This window comes from Schizosaccharomyces pombe, assembly GCF_000002945.2.
Source record: "Schizosaccharomyces pombe strain 972h- genome assembly, chromosome: III".
Taxonomy (NCBI): Eukaryota; Fungi; Ascomycota; class Schizosaccharomycetes; order Schizosaccharomycetales; family Schizosaccharomycetaceae; genus Schizosaccharomyces; species Schizosaccharomyces pombe.
The window spans coordinates 782,837-798,182 of record NC_003421.2 but is presented as its reverse complement, the minus strand read 5'-3'; the positions used below and the strand labels follow the sequence as shown (position 1 = coordinate 798,182).

General features: G+C 38.0%; 5 protein-coding genes and 10 long non-coding RNA genes across 15 annotated transcripts; 6 read left to right on the top strand and 9 right to left on the bottom strand.

The window, feature by feature from the left end:
• The first annotated feature begins 107 nt into the window (after window positions 1–107).
• Window positions 108–1,882, top strand: spt2 (histone H3-H4 chaperone Spt2). The gene has a single exon (NM_001022951.3). The coding sequence runs from the start codon at window positions 214–216 to the stop codon at window positions 1,432–1,434; it is 1,221 nt and encodes a 406-aa protein (NP_587960.1). The 5' UTR covers window positions 108–213; the 3' UTR covers window positions 1,435–1,882.
• pma2 (P3-type proton ATPase Pma2) lies at window positions 1,882–5,004 on the bottom strand (the record flags this gene model as incomplete). The annotated part of the gene is made up of 1 exon (NM_001022950.2): window positions 1,882–5,004. The coding sequence occupies one exon, from the start codon at window positions 5,002–5,004 to the stop codon at window positions 1,972–1,974; it is 3,033 nt and encodes a 1,010-aa protein (NP_587959.2). The 3' UTR covers window positions 1,882–1,971.
• Window positions 5,005–5,915: 911 nt separating this feature from the next.
• Window positions 5,916–6,443, bottom strand: SPOM_SPNCRNA.7030. Its single transcript, NR_196371.1, has one exon. It is a non-coding gene; the product is annotated as a non-coding RNA (long non-coding RNA).
• A 100-nt stretch (window positions 6,444–6,543) lies between these two features.
• On the bottom strand, window positions 6,544–6,816 carry SPOM_SPNCRNA.7029. Its single transcript, NR_196370.1, has one exon. It is a non-coding gene; the product is annotated as a non-coding RNA (long non-coding RNA).
• SPOM_SPNCRNA.7028 lies at window positions 6,618–6,857 on the top strand. The gene has a single exon (NR_196369.1). It is a non-coding gene; the product is annotated as a non-coding RNA (long non-coding RNA).
• A 150-nt stretch (window positions 6,858–7,007) lies between these two features.
• Window positions 7,008–7,252, bottom strand: SPOM_SPNCRNA.7027. The gene has a single exon (NR_196368.1). It is a non-coding gene; the product is annotated as a non-coding RNA (long non-coding RNA).
• A 270-nt stretch (window positions 7,253–7,522) lies between these two features.
• On the top strand, window positions 7,523–11,894 carry spc7 (outer kinetochore KNL network protein, KNL-1 family member, blinkin, Spc7). Its single transcript, NM_001022949.3, has one exon. The coding sequence runs from the start codon at window positions 7,569–7,571 to the stop codon at window positions 11,661–11,663; it is 4,095 nt and encodes a 1,364-aa protein (NP_587958.1). The 5' UTR covers window positions 7,523–7,568; the 3' UTR covers window positions 11,664–11,894.
• SPOM_SPNCRNA.7026 lies at window positions 7,680–8,336 on the bottom strand. The gene has a single exon (NR_196367.1). It is a non-coding gene; the product is annotated as a non-coding RNA (long non-coding RNA).
• Window positions 8,712–9,069, bottom strand: SPOM_SPNCRNA.7025. The gene has a single exon (NR_196366.1). It is a non-coding gene; the product is annotated as a non-coding RNA (long non-coding RNA).
• SPOM_SPNCRNA.7024 lies at window positions 9,506–10,034 on the bottom strand. The gene has a single exon (NR_196365.1). It is a non-coding gene; the product is annotated as a non-coding RNA (long non-coding RNA).
• SPOM_SPNCRNA.7023 lies at window positions 10,582–11,784 on the bottom strand. The gene has a single exon (NR_196364.1). It is a non-coding gene; the product is annotated as a non-coding RNA (long non-coding RNA).
• Window positions 11,895–12,036: 142 nt separating the features above from the next.
• On the top strand, window positions 12,037–13,965 carry mmt1 (mitochondrial iron ion transporter). Its single transcript, NM_001355893.2, has 4 exons — window positions 12,037–12,277; window positions 12,343–12,719; window positions 12,939–13,351; window positions 13,395–13,965. The coding sequence occupies exons 2-4, from the start codon at window positions 12,478–12,480 to the stop codon at window positions 13,931–13,933; spliced, it is 1,194 nt and encodes a 397-aa protein (NP_001342724.1). The 5' UTR covers window positions 12,037–12,277; window positions 12,343–12,477; the 3' UTR covers window positions 13,934–13,965.
• A 96-nt stretch (window positions 13,966–14,061) lies between these two features.
• On the top strand, window positions 14,062–14,525 carry SPOM_SPNCRNA.7022. Its single transcript, NR_196363.1, has one exon. It is a non-coding gene; the product is annotated as a non-coding RNA (long non-coding RNA).
• Window positions 14,106–15,146, bottom strand: rpb6 (DNA-directed RNA polymerase subunit Rpb6). The gene is made up of 2 exons (NM_001022947.3): window positions 14,808–15,146; window positions 14,106–14,589 (listed from the first exon to the last, which is right to left on the bottom strand). The coding sequence occupies exons 1-2, from the start codon at window positions 15,080–15,082 to the stop codon at window positions 14,436–14,438; spliced, it is 429 nt and encodes a 142-aa protein (NP_587956.1). The 5' UTR covers window positions 15,083–15,146; the 3' UTR covers window positions 14,106–14,435.
• On the top strand, window positions 14,870–15,292 carry SPOM_SPNCRNA.7021. Its single transcript, NR_196362.1, has one exon. It is a non-coding gene; the product is annotated as a non-coding RNA (long non-coding RNA).
• Window positions 15,293–15,346: the final 54 nt, after the last annotated feature.

The following is a 15,346-nucleotide window of genomic DNA, read 5'->3' as shown; positions in this document are numbered from 1 at the left end:
CCCTACCCTATAAAATTTCTTAGAGTTAAATAAAGGGGTACTGTATATATCGTTACGTTGCACAATCGCTTAGCTTTTGGGTATCAAACTTATGTGTGCGACTTACCAGAAACCATCATCGTATTGCATGTAGGAGGGTAATCATGTTTTTGTACTGATTATTTATGGTTTTTTGAGGAGGATTATTAAGAATTGATTGTATCTCATAATAAAATGGCAGGAACCCCATCATTTCAAAAATTAATGGCTTTAGCAGATAGCCAATCTGCCCAAGCCGCAGTTCAAATTGAACAATTGAGAAAGGCGCAGATCCGAGAGAAAGCACGGGAAATTACTGAAGAACGCAACAGGCAAAGGAAACTACAGCGTGAGCGTGAACTACGGCAGAAATATGAAGAAGAGCAAAGACGCCAGCAAGCTATGGAGGCGAAAAGAATAGCTGCATCGACAAGACAGACGTCGGAGCGGCCTCCCTTATCCGCTGAGGAAGCTAAAAGAATCCGTGAAGTAAAGGAGAAAGATCGGCTCGAAAGCAAAAAAAATGAGAGGCAGGGTAAACCTCGTTCGTATAATGAGCTTTTGCGACAGGCATCTTCTGCACCAGCTGTCAACGAGACGTCTTCCTCGGGGTTGCTTCAATCAAAAGATAAGAGAAGTCAATCACCGCACTCTCCTAAAAAACCTGTTAAGAATTCATCATCTAGAGATCAACCGGTTCGTAATAGTGGGGCTACTTCCACAGCTAGTCTACCACCCGCTGGTTTACGTGCAGGCCGTGGTTCTCAAATATCGGCATCTCTAGCATGGCTTAAGACGGGAGGTGCGTCTGCCGCTCCTAGCAATCCTCGACAACCACCTCCAACTTCAAATTTTTCTAATCGTAAAGCCCGCTATGCTTCAAATGGACTTGTGCAACTACAGACTGGACCAAAACGAGATAAACGTTCAGCCGGTGAAGTACAAGATGAAATTATGAAAAGGAGACAGAATTCTTCGATTTCTCAAGCTGCCACTCCTAGGACAGTCTCTAATTCTGAAACTTCATACGTAGGTTCACCTGCACTAAAGCAATCCAAACCAAATTCATTGAAGTCTAACAATACATCTCGTAAAACATCGGCCTCTTCAGCCATTACAAAACCCAAAGCAAGACCTCATACCTCAAGGCACGATGAGTTTGTTGTTTCCGATGACGACGAGTTGAACGATCGAGTTCCTGATGTTTCCTCCGAAATTTGGAAGATATTTGGTAAGAGGAAACAGGACTATGTTTCTCGCGACGTATTTAGTGACGAAGATGATATGGAGGCCACCGGACATGATGTTTGGCGTGAGGAACAAGCGGCAGCTCGCGCAGCACGTTTGGAAGATGAATTAGAAGAACAACGCGAACGGGAACGAGAATTGGCGAAAAAAAGAAGGAAAAATAAATAATCTTTTTGTATGTTACTCTAATATCTGTATCACTGCTCAATGATTTACAACTTCTTTCTTTTGTGATACATTTCGGTTTAATATTGTTTGTTTGATTTGTCTTCGTTAAGTCTCTTTTTTTTCCATGAAAAAGTTCATTCCTTTTGTTATTTATGTTGATGTCTCTAATAATTTATTTTGACGGTAGCCATTCTAATGGCTTAGTTGATTTACGCGTAATGTTTAATTAAAACCGAGTTAACACTTTATAAGTGTTTAATAATGCTTGAAATAGCAATACCTCATCATCATTATCTTTATTGCGAAATTAGTGTTTCCTTAAAGTGAATTTTAAGGTTAACTACAATTTTTATAATTGTTCGTCTACCGCAATAAGATGATGCTTTTACCCTACAATACCTAGTAATGACTTTCAGTATACACCTATTTAACCTTTTTTATCTTTTCGTGGATTATAATTGATCTTATTAAACAAAAAAGTGATAATATGAATAAAAATTGGTAACATAACGAATATGTTGAAATGGTTTTCTAAATTTAACTAGTGACTTTACCTTCGGCCTCGTGATGAGTTGAGGTACGTTGCAACTGCATAACAAAGTCTTCCAACTTTCTGGTAGTGCCACGTTCCTTATGTTTTCCGTGCATCCATCTGTCAAATGAAGAGGATTCTGAAAGTATATAATAAACTCCTGCTATAAGGCAGAAGATTCCAAAAGAATACATCCAAATGCGAATAACAGCGACAATGGACGTTTGATGGCCTCCTTTAAACCATCCAAAAATACAGAATAAGGTAGCTAAGATATCCACCACCAATACTGCACCGCTTAACTGCCATGATGGGAAGGAAGACCAGAAAGGACCGCTACATCGGGTTATGAAAATTAACCAATTTTCGGTCAAAGAAATTTGAAGGAACAAAACTTCATCTTGGACACCAAAATTCTGAACGATACCACGATTTTGACCTTGGGCAATCATTGTGGTGTTCACAATCCAAGTTCCAATAGCCAGCAAAATACCTACTATAGTAGCAAGTCCCCAGAGTCTTGGCAAATTCCATTTCACTGGTTTCATTGCATAAGGAGCATTGTCATAGGCAATTGCCAGGGTGGCTACATCGGCGAAAATAGCAATAAAAACGATTAGCTCCAAATTTAATAATTGATTACGAATAATTAGCCAGAGACCTAAGAAGATTTCGAGATGAAGAGATAATGCAATACGATATACAACGTATGCATACATGCGGTGGAAAATTTGACGAGATGTTTTTAGTGCATCAATAATAGCCGACAAACCGGGGGCTAAGAAAACAATATCGGCTGCAGAACGGGCTGCATCAGATGCGCCTTCTACAGCAATACCGGCATCTGCTTTCTTTAATGATGGAGCATCATTAACACCGTCACCTGTCATTGCTACCAGATAACCTCTTTGTTGCAAAATATCAACGACTGCATATTTGTGTTGAGGAAACACTTCTGCAAATCCATCAGCAGCTTCTACAAAGTCATTGACTTCCGAACCTGGCATATCACCACCTCCACTTAAACCTAAGCGTTCAGCATTATAGACGTTTGTACCCATACCAAGTTGACGAGCTGTCTCTTTGGCAATACCAACCGCATCACCAGTAAGCATTTTAATACGTAAACCTAAACCGATGGCTTCATGAATAGTTCGAGCCGTATCATGACGGGGTGGATCTGAGCACGGCATAATACCTAATATTTCCCATTGCTTTCCATCGGCTTTTCTCGCAACACCTAATGAACGAAAACCACGTGAAGCCATGTCATTGACTTGTTCCCTGTACGCATCTGTAATGGCTTCGGGCACCTCGTGATCGTCTTGTACAGTTTTAAAGACCCATAAAGGGGCGCCCTTCACACAGGTTATCCTTTGACCGTCAGGGGCCTCAACATATGCTGTAATTTTCTTAGAAACAGGGTCAAATGGATGAAAGTCGAGAACTTTATATTTTGACAATTGGTCCTTTGCTTTTGGGTAATTTCTTAGCGCTTTAAGGAATGCTTTGTCAATGGCGTCTAACCCTTTCTTTTTTCTCGAAGAAGCCAGACATGCGGTAAGCATAAGATCATCGGGTGAGACGCCTTCAACGCAGTAAGGTTCTCCAAGCGATAACCTGTTTTTCGTTAATGTACCAGTTTTGTCAGAGCAGAGGATTTCAACTCCAGCGAGTGATTCAATAGCTGACAGCTTTTGTACAATGGCTTTCTTCTTAGCCAGGTAGGCTGCGCCAACTGCCATAGTTGTGGTAACAACAGCAGGAAGACCGACTGGGACGCCGATGATGGTAATAGCCAGAGTGTATTCTAACAGAGCAGCTAAACGAACAGAACGATAAAATGCAGCTGTATAAATGCATAAAAGGGTGAGGATAACCAAAACCAAAAGAATTGTACCTATGCCATTCAAAACTTCGGTAAAGTGGCCCTGGCTTTGACCAGCTGCCCCGACTAAAGAAGCTGCTCGTCCTACGAAAGTTGAATCGGCTGTTGCTGTTACTACCATAAAAGCTTCTCCACGTTTCACCGTTGAAGATGAGTACATGGTATCATTTTGGTGTTTATCCACTGCCAAAGATTCACCGGTGATTGCGGATTGATCCACTTGGAGAAAACAATCCTTTGTAATAAGGCGACCATCAGCTGGGCATATAGTTCCTTCATCAAGATGCAAAATATCACCTGGAACAATTTCGCTGGCCTCAATTTCTTTCACTCTACCGTCGCGAAGAACGCTTGCCTTTAACGCCATTGTTTTCTTTAGTTCATCAACAATGGATCCTGCTTGATATTCTTGAACAAAGCCGACCGTTGCATTCAACAACAGAAGAGCGCAGATCACACCGAAATCAACCCAATCACGGAGACCTGCTGCTAATGCAGCAGCTAGCTCCATTACAAATTGAATTGGACCCACAAAAAATGAAAGGAATTTTTTAATATTATTTGTCTTTTCTTCTTTCATTTGATTAAGACCGTATTTCTTTTTCCTCTCTTCGACTTCAGATTCTGTGAGACCGTATTTGGGATCTGTCTCAAGGAGCTCTTCGGGGACTACTTTAGCAGCTCCAGCAGGTCCAGGAGATTCCTCCTCTTCTACTTGTTCTTCTTCTTGATCTTGAGAATACAAGTCTTCAATTAGGGCATCAATATCTTCGTCTTCATCTTCATTATCACTGCCTTCGCCGGTTTGAGGACGGGCAGGCTTTTCATGGGAAGCAGATAGCGATGGAGATGTAGTAGCCTCCTGTCCTCGGGAGGTACTTTGAGTTTCATGGGTAATTGATGTGTTACCACTTTGCAAATTCGCTTGCTGAGCATGAGTGTTAGGTGCGGCAGTTAAACGTGGAGCTGCGTTTCCTGAAGCGTTATCATAATCGACGGCGGAGTCTTCCACTCCCCCTTCCTCATAAACTTCTGTCCTTGTGGTTGAATCATCTTGAGGAGAAGCATTATTCTTGAAAGGATTGCCGTGTAAAAAGCGGCTAATTCTATGCATACCCTCAGGTCGCCCTTCGCCGTTATTTCGTTGCATATTAGTCAAAGGTTATTAAAACGACTATGCGCAAAAGATTGGTGAGGATGAAAAGGTAAAAGAACTGGAATTGGCTCTATTGTTGTGTATAAAAGACTGACAAAATTTGTTTGAATTGGATGACAATTAGTAAGTCGCCAGCCGTTACGAAGGACTCCTTTTTATAGTAAAAGCTTCAAAAAATCATGCGGGGAACAATTGTAAGCCTCTTATTGCGGTTTGGTTAGCTCACAGCTTATATTCGTCTCCTATGCGTATTATTGACTTCATTTCTCCCTTGGTTTGCTTTTTGACCTAATATAGGCGTGGTTGCAGACTCATTTAGTAATAATACCATCTTATAGGTCAGTCTCGTAACAATGCTTTCATTATTGTGTAAAAATTACCGGTCGATTACCTGAATTTGCAATTGTCTTTTATATTTACTAGGAGCTTCATTGTACCCGGAGATAAATATTATTGAATACTGCGTGGTTTTATTTTTTTATTTTTATAAATTTACAATTTTATTATTAAGCGGATCGTTACATAAAATATTTAATGGGTGTGATTTCTGTATTTGTTTATGTTTGGATACATTAAGTCCACTTGTTTAGAGAATATTTATGATGGAGCACTCATAGAAAACTTCGTGATTCTTGGGATTTCATTATTTAGTGTTGTAACGAAGAAATACTTGTCTTATTGTGTGTTTTTTTCTTTTTTTTTTGGCACAATTTTGGCTAATCCTTGCAATTTGAAGCATTAGTTTGGCCCCTTTTAAGTAAAGTTAGTATGCTAAATGAATTGTGGAATAATCTATATTTTTGCAATTGTTAAAGGACAAGCCTGGACTGCTGTATAGACAATACTTTTTCTATTTTTATCAAATCTTCCTCAGAGAAGATGTCTGACGCCCTTTTTATCATGTCACACACATTATGCTAAGTAAAGGATTCTAGTGAAATACAGTAGTTATGCAACTATTAATAAGTCATTATTAAATTGAAACATGTTATGTCGTTTGAAACTGGATAACATTACGATACCGGAGATTTGTGACCATTTATATCGTAACATTGACTAAATCCAAATGGGAGAATGATATTGGGCTAACCAAGTCTGCTCGTATTTGAAGGCTTATACCAAATGCAACGAATAGAATATCATACCATACTACGGGATACACGGGATTTACAAATATCCAATTGTAAGAATTGTCAATTTCCCGGATTTAAAAAAAAAAAAAGAATGTTAGTATTGATGACAAAAGCCTTACTTGTTTGAAATACTGAACAATTATCATTCGTTTATACAACGCTATCCTTCCTGTGCCGAATATAAACATTTTACGTCCTTTTGTATTTCCATTCTTCAAAGAAATCCTAATCGTGGTATATGATTTATCATTCTAATAAAAAATATTAAGACAAGCGAGCTCAGCCATACTTGTTTTTTTTTTACTCATTTAAATGTTGTACAAATGCTAGTTATGTTACTAAGCTTTACTGTGATTTGAAAGCATTAGTGTTGTTAATAACACATATGGATTATAGTACATAATATATCAATTTCAGGTCTTAGCAACGCAATCGTAATCTGACTTAAAAGGATTTATAATTTCTATTTGTGATCAATATATCATCGTAAAAGGAAAAGTACACGAATTAATGTCTGGTCAATTTCACTATGGCTAAGTATAACCATGGAAATGAACAGGAAATAGTTCAGAATGAGCTAGCTTATATTTGCTTAGCCGGTAACCTTTTATAACCACTTTTGAATAGTAAACAATGATGGAACAGGTTACGAGAACCTCAATGGAAAGTAGAACATAGAATTACATGTGGTTGTAAGTTCATGGCAATATCCATCAAATTATAGAAATACTAACAATAAACAGTTTTTTTCTCGATTATTGATTATAAGCCGCTGGAATGATATTAAATAAACACACTCCTTTAAAGGAATATTCACGAGTATTATTATAATATACAATTTGCGAAATAATAATTTATAACAACCTCGCTACAATTTACTTATACTTCTTACAACCGCACATTGCTTTCAAGTTAATCCATTAAATTATGCCAAAAGAACAGTGCGGCTCATTTGACAAAACATTCAAGTGAATCTTAGATATCTATACCTTTTTGAAGTTTGTATTCCTCCATCACAGTGCGCATATGCTTGTGATGCTCATTACCTTATTGTTTACAGAAAACCCAATATTACAAATAGACCCAGTTGAACAAAAGTACCCCCAATTTACCTTTACTTTATACAATTTGTTAATGATAAGAATGAACAACAGTCATATTGTTCATTGGAACTTTTACAAATAGGATCTTTATTCATTATTTATTCAGATTAGCTAACAGGAATGATTACAGAAAGCATCATCGTAGTCTACCGTATCCTAAAAAGGCTTACAGACTCCTTAAATAATACAACGAAAGGCGTTCTAGGCCGCAAAAAGAAACTCACCGCCATAAATTTAACGAACTATCATTACAATTTCTTATGTTCGTCTTAATCTAAAAACAACAAAGTTCGTGTGTCGACGTGCTTTGTTTAACTTGACGATGCCAACATCGCCTCGTCGCAATAGTATAGCGACGACCGATAATGTTATAGGAAGAAACAAAAGTAGGAAGCGTCCACACTCGCTTGGAGGACCTGGTGCGCTTCAAGAACTTAAAGAACACACAAATCCAGCAAAAGGCATTCTAAAGAGTTATTCATCCTTTTCCGTAGATCCCGCTTTCACAGGAGATGAAGACTTTAATGATATACACACACAAATAAATAACACGGTCATTGGAATCTCTAGTAATGTTATGGCTGCGTCAAAGAGACTTCAAATGGAAGACCTACAGCAATTGTCGCGTGAGACGTCTAGAAAAAGTTTGAACAGAAGAGTTTCCTTTGCTAGTCATGCACGTGTACGTTGGTATCCTAAAGATCACCAGAGTGACTCGGAAAAGTCGACATCTAATCACAGCACACCTGAGCGAACTTTTGCATCTGATGCTAAAAACCATTCCCCTAAAGGTCCAACAACGACAAGTTTTTCGAGAAACGAAACACAATCATCTCCCCATAGTCATAGTGCCTCGATTATTTCAGACGGTAGTGATATGGACATTGCGTCCCCTATTCGGTCAACCGAATCAGATATGGTCTCTGAGGCATTGAATGCTGGCCATCCGCCTCCTTCTCTGTATCCGGAGAATGATGATTTAAGTATCCAGAATCCAACAAAAGCCTTACCTGAAGCAGAAAAGGCACTTGATGTTCACGATGCCACGAGAGAGCAGGTTAATGATAGAGAGGAAACTAACATGGATTTGACTATCCAATTCCAAGAAGCAGATTCGTTTTTATCACATTCCGAATCAATTAAAGGTCTTAGCTCTAGCGAGCAAGGTACTGTTTATAGTTTAAAAGCTTCTCATGACCCTTCAAACCAAACTCAACTTTCATCCCCTAACAAATCATCTAGTCCAACTAGTATTGAAATTTCGGATTTCTCCAAAAATAACGAAAATCACGATCAGTCGGAAAATAAAGAAGAAGAAGAAGATATGATGCTAACTCGACCTATTGAAATTCCGCAACACTTTTCCCCCATCGCTCGCCCTTTAACTTCCCAAGAAGCTATTGTTGACATGGATATTACCTCTAATAACATTAATTTATCTCCAGTGTCTCATTTTTCCAATGGCTTAGATTTACAAAACTTAGAAGAAGCGCCTATGAACCTTACCCGACCAATTAATGCTAATCCTCACTTAACTAATCATTCTCCGAACGATTTAACTAATGGAGAAGAAGAAATGGATACCACCTCCGCCTTTAATATCGAAAACTCACATTTAACTCTCCTTTCCCCCATTCGTCCATCGTCACGATCCATGGAAGAGCAAATAATGGACTTGACACAACCCATTAGCTCTACAAATGCACCCACCCATTTGAATGAAGATGATTTAAATCAATTTACCTCAAATATATCCTCTTCTTCAAAACCGAGAAAGGATAATAACAAGACTGCCAATTCTTCAAAGCCCATTCCCGACAGTGAGGACTTTATGGACATTACTAGACCTTTCAATATATTATCCCCTTCTAAAGAAGCACTTTCCGAAGAGCAACCAATGGAATTAACCTCAACAGTTTTTCCTTGTGAGAATTCTACATCTCATCTTGAGGTGGAAGAAGCTGCTATGGACGAAACAGTGGCTTTTCAAATCCGTGGAAACAATGTTGAGTTACCTTCAGCAGACAAGGAAAATGCCGAGAGAGAAGAAATACCCTCATATAGTGATAAGTCAGAAAATTTCAATACTACCTCCTTTACCAACCATGAACGGTCACCAAATGGGAACAATAATCTAAAATTTTCGAAAGATCCTAACTCTTCTTCTCCAAGTAGACATGTGGTAGCGACTCCTACTGATAAGCTTGGTACTCGGAAAAGACGCTTAAGATATAGCACTTCAAGTTTTGATCAAAGTACCTTGCGTCGCAATCGTCTTGCAACAATCCGTAATGCTCGAAAATCAATTTCAACTTTGAATGACAGAGAACTTCTACCGGTTAACTTTTTCGAAAAAAAAGTAAATTCTGGTCTCTATAAATCGGTTGAGCGATCCGAAAATTATCGTCTAGGAGCTACTCCACTTACCGCAGAGAAGCCATTCACCACAGAAAAGCCGCTTTCAAGTCTTCCTGAAGAAGTTTCAAGGCAACCCACTGATGACAAAGGCGAACAAGTGTCTAATGCAGATGTTGATTCTGGATTGAGTAAAACAGAGCGACTAACAATTCAACAGACTAACGAAATTAAGCACGTTCCAACTAATACGACTTCTTCTGTTAAGCTTCCTCAACAACCTTCGAATGAGGATGAAAAAGAGCGTATAACAACTGCAGATTACGCCGATTCAACTAGTTTGGAGCGATTGGAATCTCAGGAACCCAACCGGAATGAACTTGTTCAAGTTGGTTCGTCAAATGCAGGTAATACAACTTCCGTGGGCATGAATGAACATGAGAAGTCACCCGTCAAATTATCAAAAGGTGTGAGCAATGTTGATACATCGTTGGGCGCTTCGACTATTAACACGAACATTTTGAATCAAGACTCTGGTCCAAATGAAGAAATACCTGTTGGTAATGAGCCAGAATTTGATACGATGCCAACTCTACCAAACGTCGAGCCGATAAGCCTATCAGATTTTCTTAAAATGACCGGAATTGAATTTTTGGATAATCTTACTATTGCTAAAAGACGAGAAACCCTATTGCCAAATGCTGAAGAAAATAAGAAATGCAGTATCCAAGAACTTTTGGAATCTTTTTACATACAATTCCCTTTGTTAGAGTTATACAAATTTAGTTGTCAGCAATTACAGGATTATATTGCCGAAGGGAAGGATTTTGTTACTAAAATTGAAGAGGAAACTTTGAAAGAGAACCCGTTACTATTCTATGAGTATAGGAAAGCATCCAGTGATATGAGGGTTTTAATGGATTCACAATTTTTAATGATGAAAACTTTTGCTAGACTTCAAGCAAAAGGTGATTGGTACGAATGGCGTGAGGGTTTGATGCAAGGAATCAAACATGAATTAAATTTAAATTTAACTGGGATGCAAAGAAGCTTGACCCATTTAATGGATGTCGCGAATGTTATTCATCCGTATGCGCAGGAAATTCAAGAGAGATACAATGGTAGTATTACTACAGTACAGACATTAAAGAAGCAGAAGGAATTTGCAAATCAGTATGACTCAACTCTTCTAGCGCAGGCGCAAGAAAAGTTAGAGAAACTCAAGGTTGAGGTTGAGAGGAGACGTCGGCTTCTGAGTGAAAAAGAAGAAAGAAGAAAGGAGTTGGCAATAAAGATAGAACAAGTGACAAACTCTTGCTCTGATTTGGAATTACGTACCAACGCTGAACAAGATTTTTATGCGAAAAACCAAGATTTTGAATTTGACGAAATTAAGCGATACGAGGAGCAGTTGTTAAATCTTAAAAATGAACTTGGCTGGACCATAGTTTCTTTGACCGCGGGCGGAATTAAATTAGCTACAAATAACACTGCTCTTTCTCCTTATTCAGCCGAGGTTACGGTTGAGATTTTGAGGCAAAATTTCCAAGTTAACGTTGATATTGCCTGTAAGTTCCCTAACGAAAGTAATGCTTGCAGCTCAAATGTGCTCGAGCATGTTGCATCGTCGTTTTCTAAATGGCATTCCAAGGTATTTTCTAGGAACTTACGTCTTCTGAAGAAGTATCTTAACGATGTTTCAATTTGTTGGGAACAAATTGTTTATCTTGTCCAAGATTTCCAGCGATTATGGTACCATTGGCCCTTTTTGTCAGTTGAAAATGATGATAAGTCTATTATCATAAATGTTGAGCTATACCTGCGTTCGGTATCATCTAAGGTAAAGGTTGTTTTCGGTCTCCCAATTGATACTATCTACCAAACTACTGAAGTAGGAAAGTTTTATGCTTCTACATCAGTCGCTGTGAAACAGATGTATGCGGAAAGTGAAGGAGACTCTTATGTTAGTGAGGTTTTGAATACTCTTTCGGAAGTGGTGCATTGTACATCAACTTATGCCCTTTCGTCTGCTTGTCTTACTGTTTGGAACAAATACAGCTAGATATTAATGGGAATGATTAGCTATGCTGCGCCGAAGCGACTTCCTTTCCCAATATTCATTTTGTGCTTAACGCTTGGAAATATCATTTATCCTTGTTGTATACTAGTTCATTCGTTTTCGTTAATTCACATGTTACTAAAGAAAATGTATATATTTTATGCTATTTAATATTGGTGAAATAATAATGGTAGATCTTGACTGATAATGAAATTATAAATCTTTTTGTTAAACCCGTAATGCGCTACAAAATAAAGTGTTTAGTTAATATATAAATAAACTATCCATAATTAAAAGATTCTCGGATGTGCAAATCTGGTGTAGTAAAGTTTCACATTGATCTGATAAGTACGGGATCGACATCTTACGTTCTCCTAGATACATATATACACAATCGATAGAAGAGACCGATCCTAAACAAAACAAAGATCTTAACTAATTTAAGAGAATTGGACGGATATTTAGATTTTTATAATTGAAAGTCAGACGCTGCTTACAAAATTATGAGTTTGCAAGCTCAAATTTTGCAGAATTGAAATAGGAGGTTTTTTAGATTTTTAGGCTTCGCTCGGATTATTAAGTTATCCATTTTTTATTTTTGAACACAGTTTAATTAAGTAAGTCAAAGTTCCTGAACCTCGTCTGCAATTTCTGATAAAAATATTAATACACTTAAAAATAGATTGCATCCGCAATCGAAAGTTCACAGACAGCCGGTTGAGCCCTAATTTCCAGGTTTTCTACATATTTACTTCTTTAGAAGTTTTGTTTTATATATAGATATCCCTTTTCTTGAATTAACAGTACAAAACTCACTATGCTGAAAACGTTCAATTCGTCAGCGCGCTCATGTCGAGCGATGCCGCGTTTTCTACCGACATTGTGCAGCAGATTGCACGAGAAATCTGGCTTTGAAATTCGGAATGCTGTAAGAATGCATAGTGTTGGCTCTCACACTCATACCCATGACCATGGATCGGACAAAGAAATGTTAGAGCTTGTTAAAGCTTTGAAAAAAGAAGGGAAATCTCCAGAGCTGAAACTTGCGTGGTTAGGATTGTAAGTATGGAAAAGAAAAAAAGAAAGTCATCTTTTCTTATCAATTCGGAGCATAGCGGCAACAAAGGAACTGTAGCCCTAAAGTTAGCTAAATAACTCATGATATTTAATGAGACCATTTTTAAACTGGTACTCTCTTATGCTTTCGTTCTACGACAGATCTTTTGACAATTTCTTCCCTTTATTATAGATATTCTTGACTATTAACACTTTTTATAGATACAGCAATATAGGCTTAGCAGCCGCCAAAGGTATCGGCGGAGTTGCTCTACAATCTAGCATTCTTGTCGCCGATGCTGCTCATCAATTAGGAGATACACTTTCGGACTTGGTAACATTGGCTACCTTGAAAATATGTAGCAAGAAGCCCACACAAAAGTACCCTGCCGGTTTTGGCAAATGGGAAACCATAGGTACATTCACCGTATCTGGTTTATTGGTGGCTGTATCTGTAGGCATTGCTCATTCATCGTTATCGAGATTGTATACTATACTATTCCCATACGCTGGTTCAGAACACACGCACATTGGTCATTCTCATAATCCTTCTCAACTATTGTTTGAACACCCCTTTATGGCACTTGGCCTTATATTTGGTAGTGTTGTTCTTAAAGAATGGCTCTTCCGAAAAAGTAAGTAATTTCACCTATTATTGGATTCTAATAGTATATTTAGCGAGAACGGTGGCTCAAAAAACAGATTCAAATATCTTACTAGCCAATGCCTGGCATCATAGAGCAGATGCATTGACGGGAATGGTTTCACTGCTTGCTTTATCCGGCACTTACTTTCTTAATGCTCCATGGCTAGATCCGTTTTTTGGTTGTTTAGTAAGTATTGTCGTTTTTAGTGCCGGCTTCAACTCTTCTAAAAAGGCCTTCTTGCAGCTTTTGGACCGAGCACCTTCCGAAGAGTTACGTATCGCAGTAACTGATGCTTTATTGAAGGGAGAAAAGCTTCCATATAAAATCGTTACTATATTAGGAAATGCACATGCCATGCATGTGATAATATCTGTTCCTCCATCCTTCACATCTCAACAGTCGTCCGAATTGGCACAAAAGGTAGAAAAGACTGTTTTGGATGCTATCCCTGCCCTTTCCAGTTGTATCGTGACACCACTTTCCTCTGACTCTAATCAGGTTCATAGATGGCAACACTTAAATGGGTCTTCTGGTGAACATTCGCATCCATCTCATGAGCACACTCATTAGATATTATACCTTGTAAATTTCGCAATCCATGCTTTGAAACTGATAGTAATAGAACATTTGAACATATCTGAATGATAGGTGTGTAGTAAGCAATTTTGAGTTTTCTGTGCTCTAGAATTTTTTTCAGATTAACAGTTGTACAAAAAACTCCGTGATCAATGAGTTTACATTTACACAGCTACTAAAACTATCGGAAAAAGTTATTATTAAATGCATTCATTGAAGAACGAGAGCTAAAATGCCCCAAAAAATTTTTTGACACAAGAAAAGAAGATTTCTAGAATAGTAGCACAAGCCTTTTTTTTCTCCCGAGGATAAATACGTCCCTATTTCTAAATCGTAAATTAATGGTATAGAGCTAAAAATTTAGTCCTTTTGCTTTTATTTTCTTTTCTTTACCATAGCCAAACGGCTTCGCTCACGTAAAACAAAAGAATTAGGAAAAGAACGAGGTGAATCGAACGAGCGATAGAACGTATTTGAAATTGGAACACTTCTTAAATTAAATGAGCTCCGCTACACTCCAGTCTTCATAACTGCCATCGGGTAAATATCGCCGGACTAGTAGAGGAATCTTTTTTTGTGCAAGCTCCTTCATGGCAATTTGCAAAGGATCAGTTTCACCTTCCAAATCAACTAAAACAGGTGCGTTCATACTAAAATAAAGAGTTAGAAATTAAAAGAAAGCTCAATTGAAAAGAAACAAAATTCATCATAATCAGACAATCCTAACTAGAAAATAAAAAAAAAATTTTTAACTATATCGTTTTTTTTTAAACTCCATGACTGCAAAACAGCATAACGATTCAGGACTTAAGCAATTACGCTAGTGCCTTTGTACGACGCTTTATTGTAAATCCACGCATCTACTCACCTAATTTGAAGTGCTCGAGTTCCCAAAATACGAGCGCGTTCATACTTTGTCATATAAGGAGTAGTGGTTCGGTCTTCCTTTGCTACCGCTTTACCAGATTGAGCTGTTTTTGAGCTAGCAACATCTTCAGTAATAACGGTAGTCGAAGGTTCACCAGGATGAGAGACGCCTTGCTGTGATTGCCCATTTTCATCGATCATCTCCAGTTCATCGACTTCCTCCTCCATAACAGCACCGTCCATTCCAAAGGCCTCATCCTCTTCATAGTCAGACATTTTGTATGCAATTGCCAAAGGAGAAAAGGGGGACAAGGGCGAATCTAAAAAATTGGAAGTTGACAGAGGAAATTCTCATACACCTAGTCAGCGTTCGAATTGTGAATCCGTGTTAAATCTCATTACTTTACACTACAATGCACTATTTACATCTTATATGTTTAATTCATAGAAAGATCGAACGCACGCTCCACTGAAACATTTCAGAGACTTTTTCTTTTATTATTCAAATTATTTTTTAAATCAATAATTTAATTTGATAAA

What these genes read in the sequence shown, in the direction of transcription:
- rpb6 (NM_001022947.3), bottom strand. Translation starts at nt 15,082, where the DNA reads ATGTCTGACTATGAAGAGGATGAGGCCTTTGGAATGGACGGTGCTGTT. An exon ending in ACTCGAGCACTTCAAATTAG is followed by an intron (nt 14,590 to 14,807) that starts GTGAGTAGATGC and finishes TCTTTATTTTAG; the next exon opens with TATGAACGCACCTGTTTTAG.
- spc7 (NM_001022949.3), top strand. Translation starts at nt 7,569, where the DNA reads ATGCCAACATCGCCTCGTCGCAATAGTATAGCGACGACCGATAATGTT.
- spt2 (NM_001022951.3), top strand. Translation starts at nt 214, where the DNA reads ATGGCAGGAACCCCATCATTTCAAAAATTAATGGCTTTAGCAGATAGC.
- mmt1 (NM_001355893.2), top strand. Translation starts at nt 12,478, where the DNA reads ATGCTGAAAACGTTCAATTCGTCAGCGCGCTCATGTCGAGCGATGCCG. An exon ending in AAACTTGCGTGGTTAGGATT is followed by an intron (nt 12,720 to 12,938) that starts GTAAGTATGGAA and finishes CACTTTTTATAG; the next exon opens with ATACAGCAATATAGGCTTAG. An exon ending in AGAATGGCTCTTCCGAAAAA is followed by an intron (nt 13,352 to 13,394) that starts GTAAGTAATTTC and finishes TAGTATATTTAG; the next exon opens with CGAGAACGGTGGCTCAAAAA.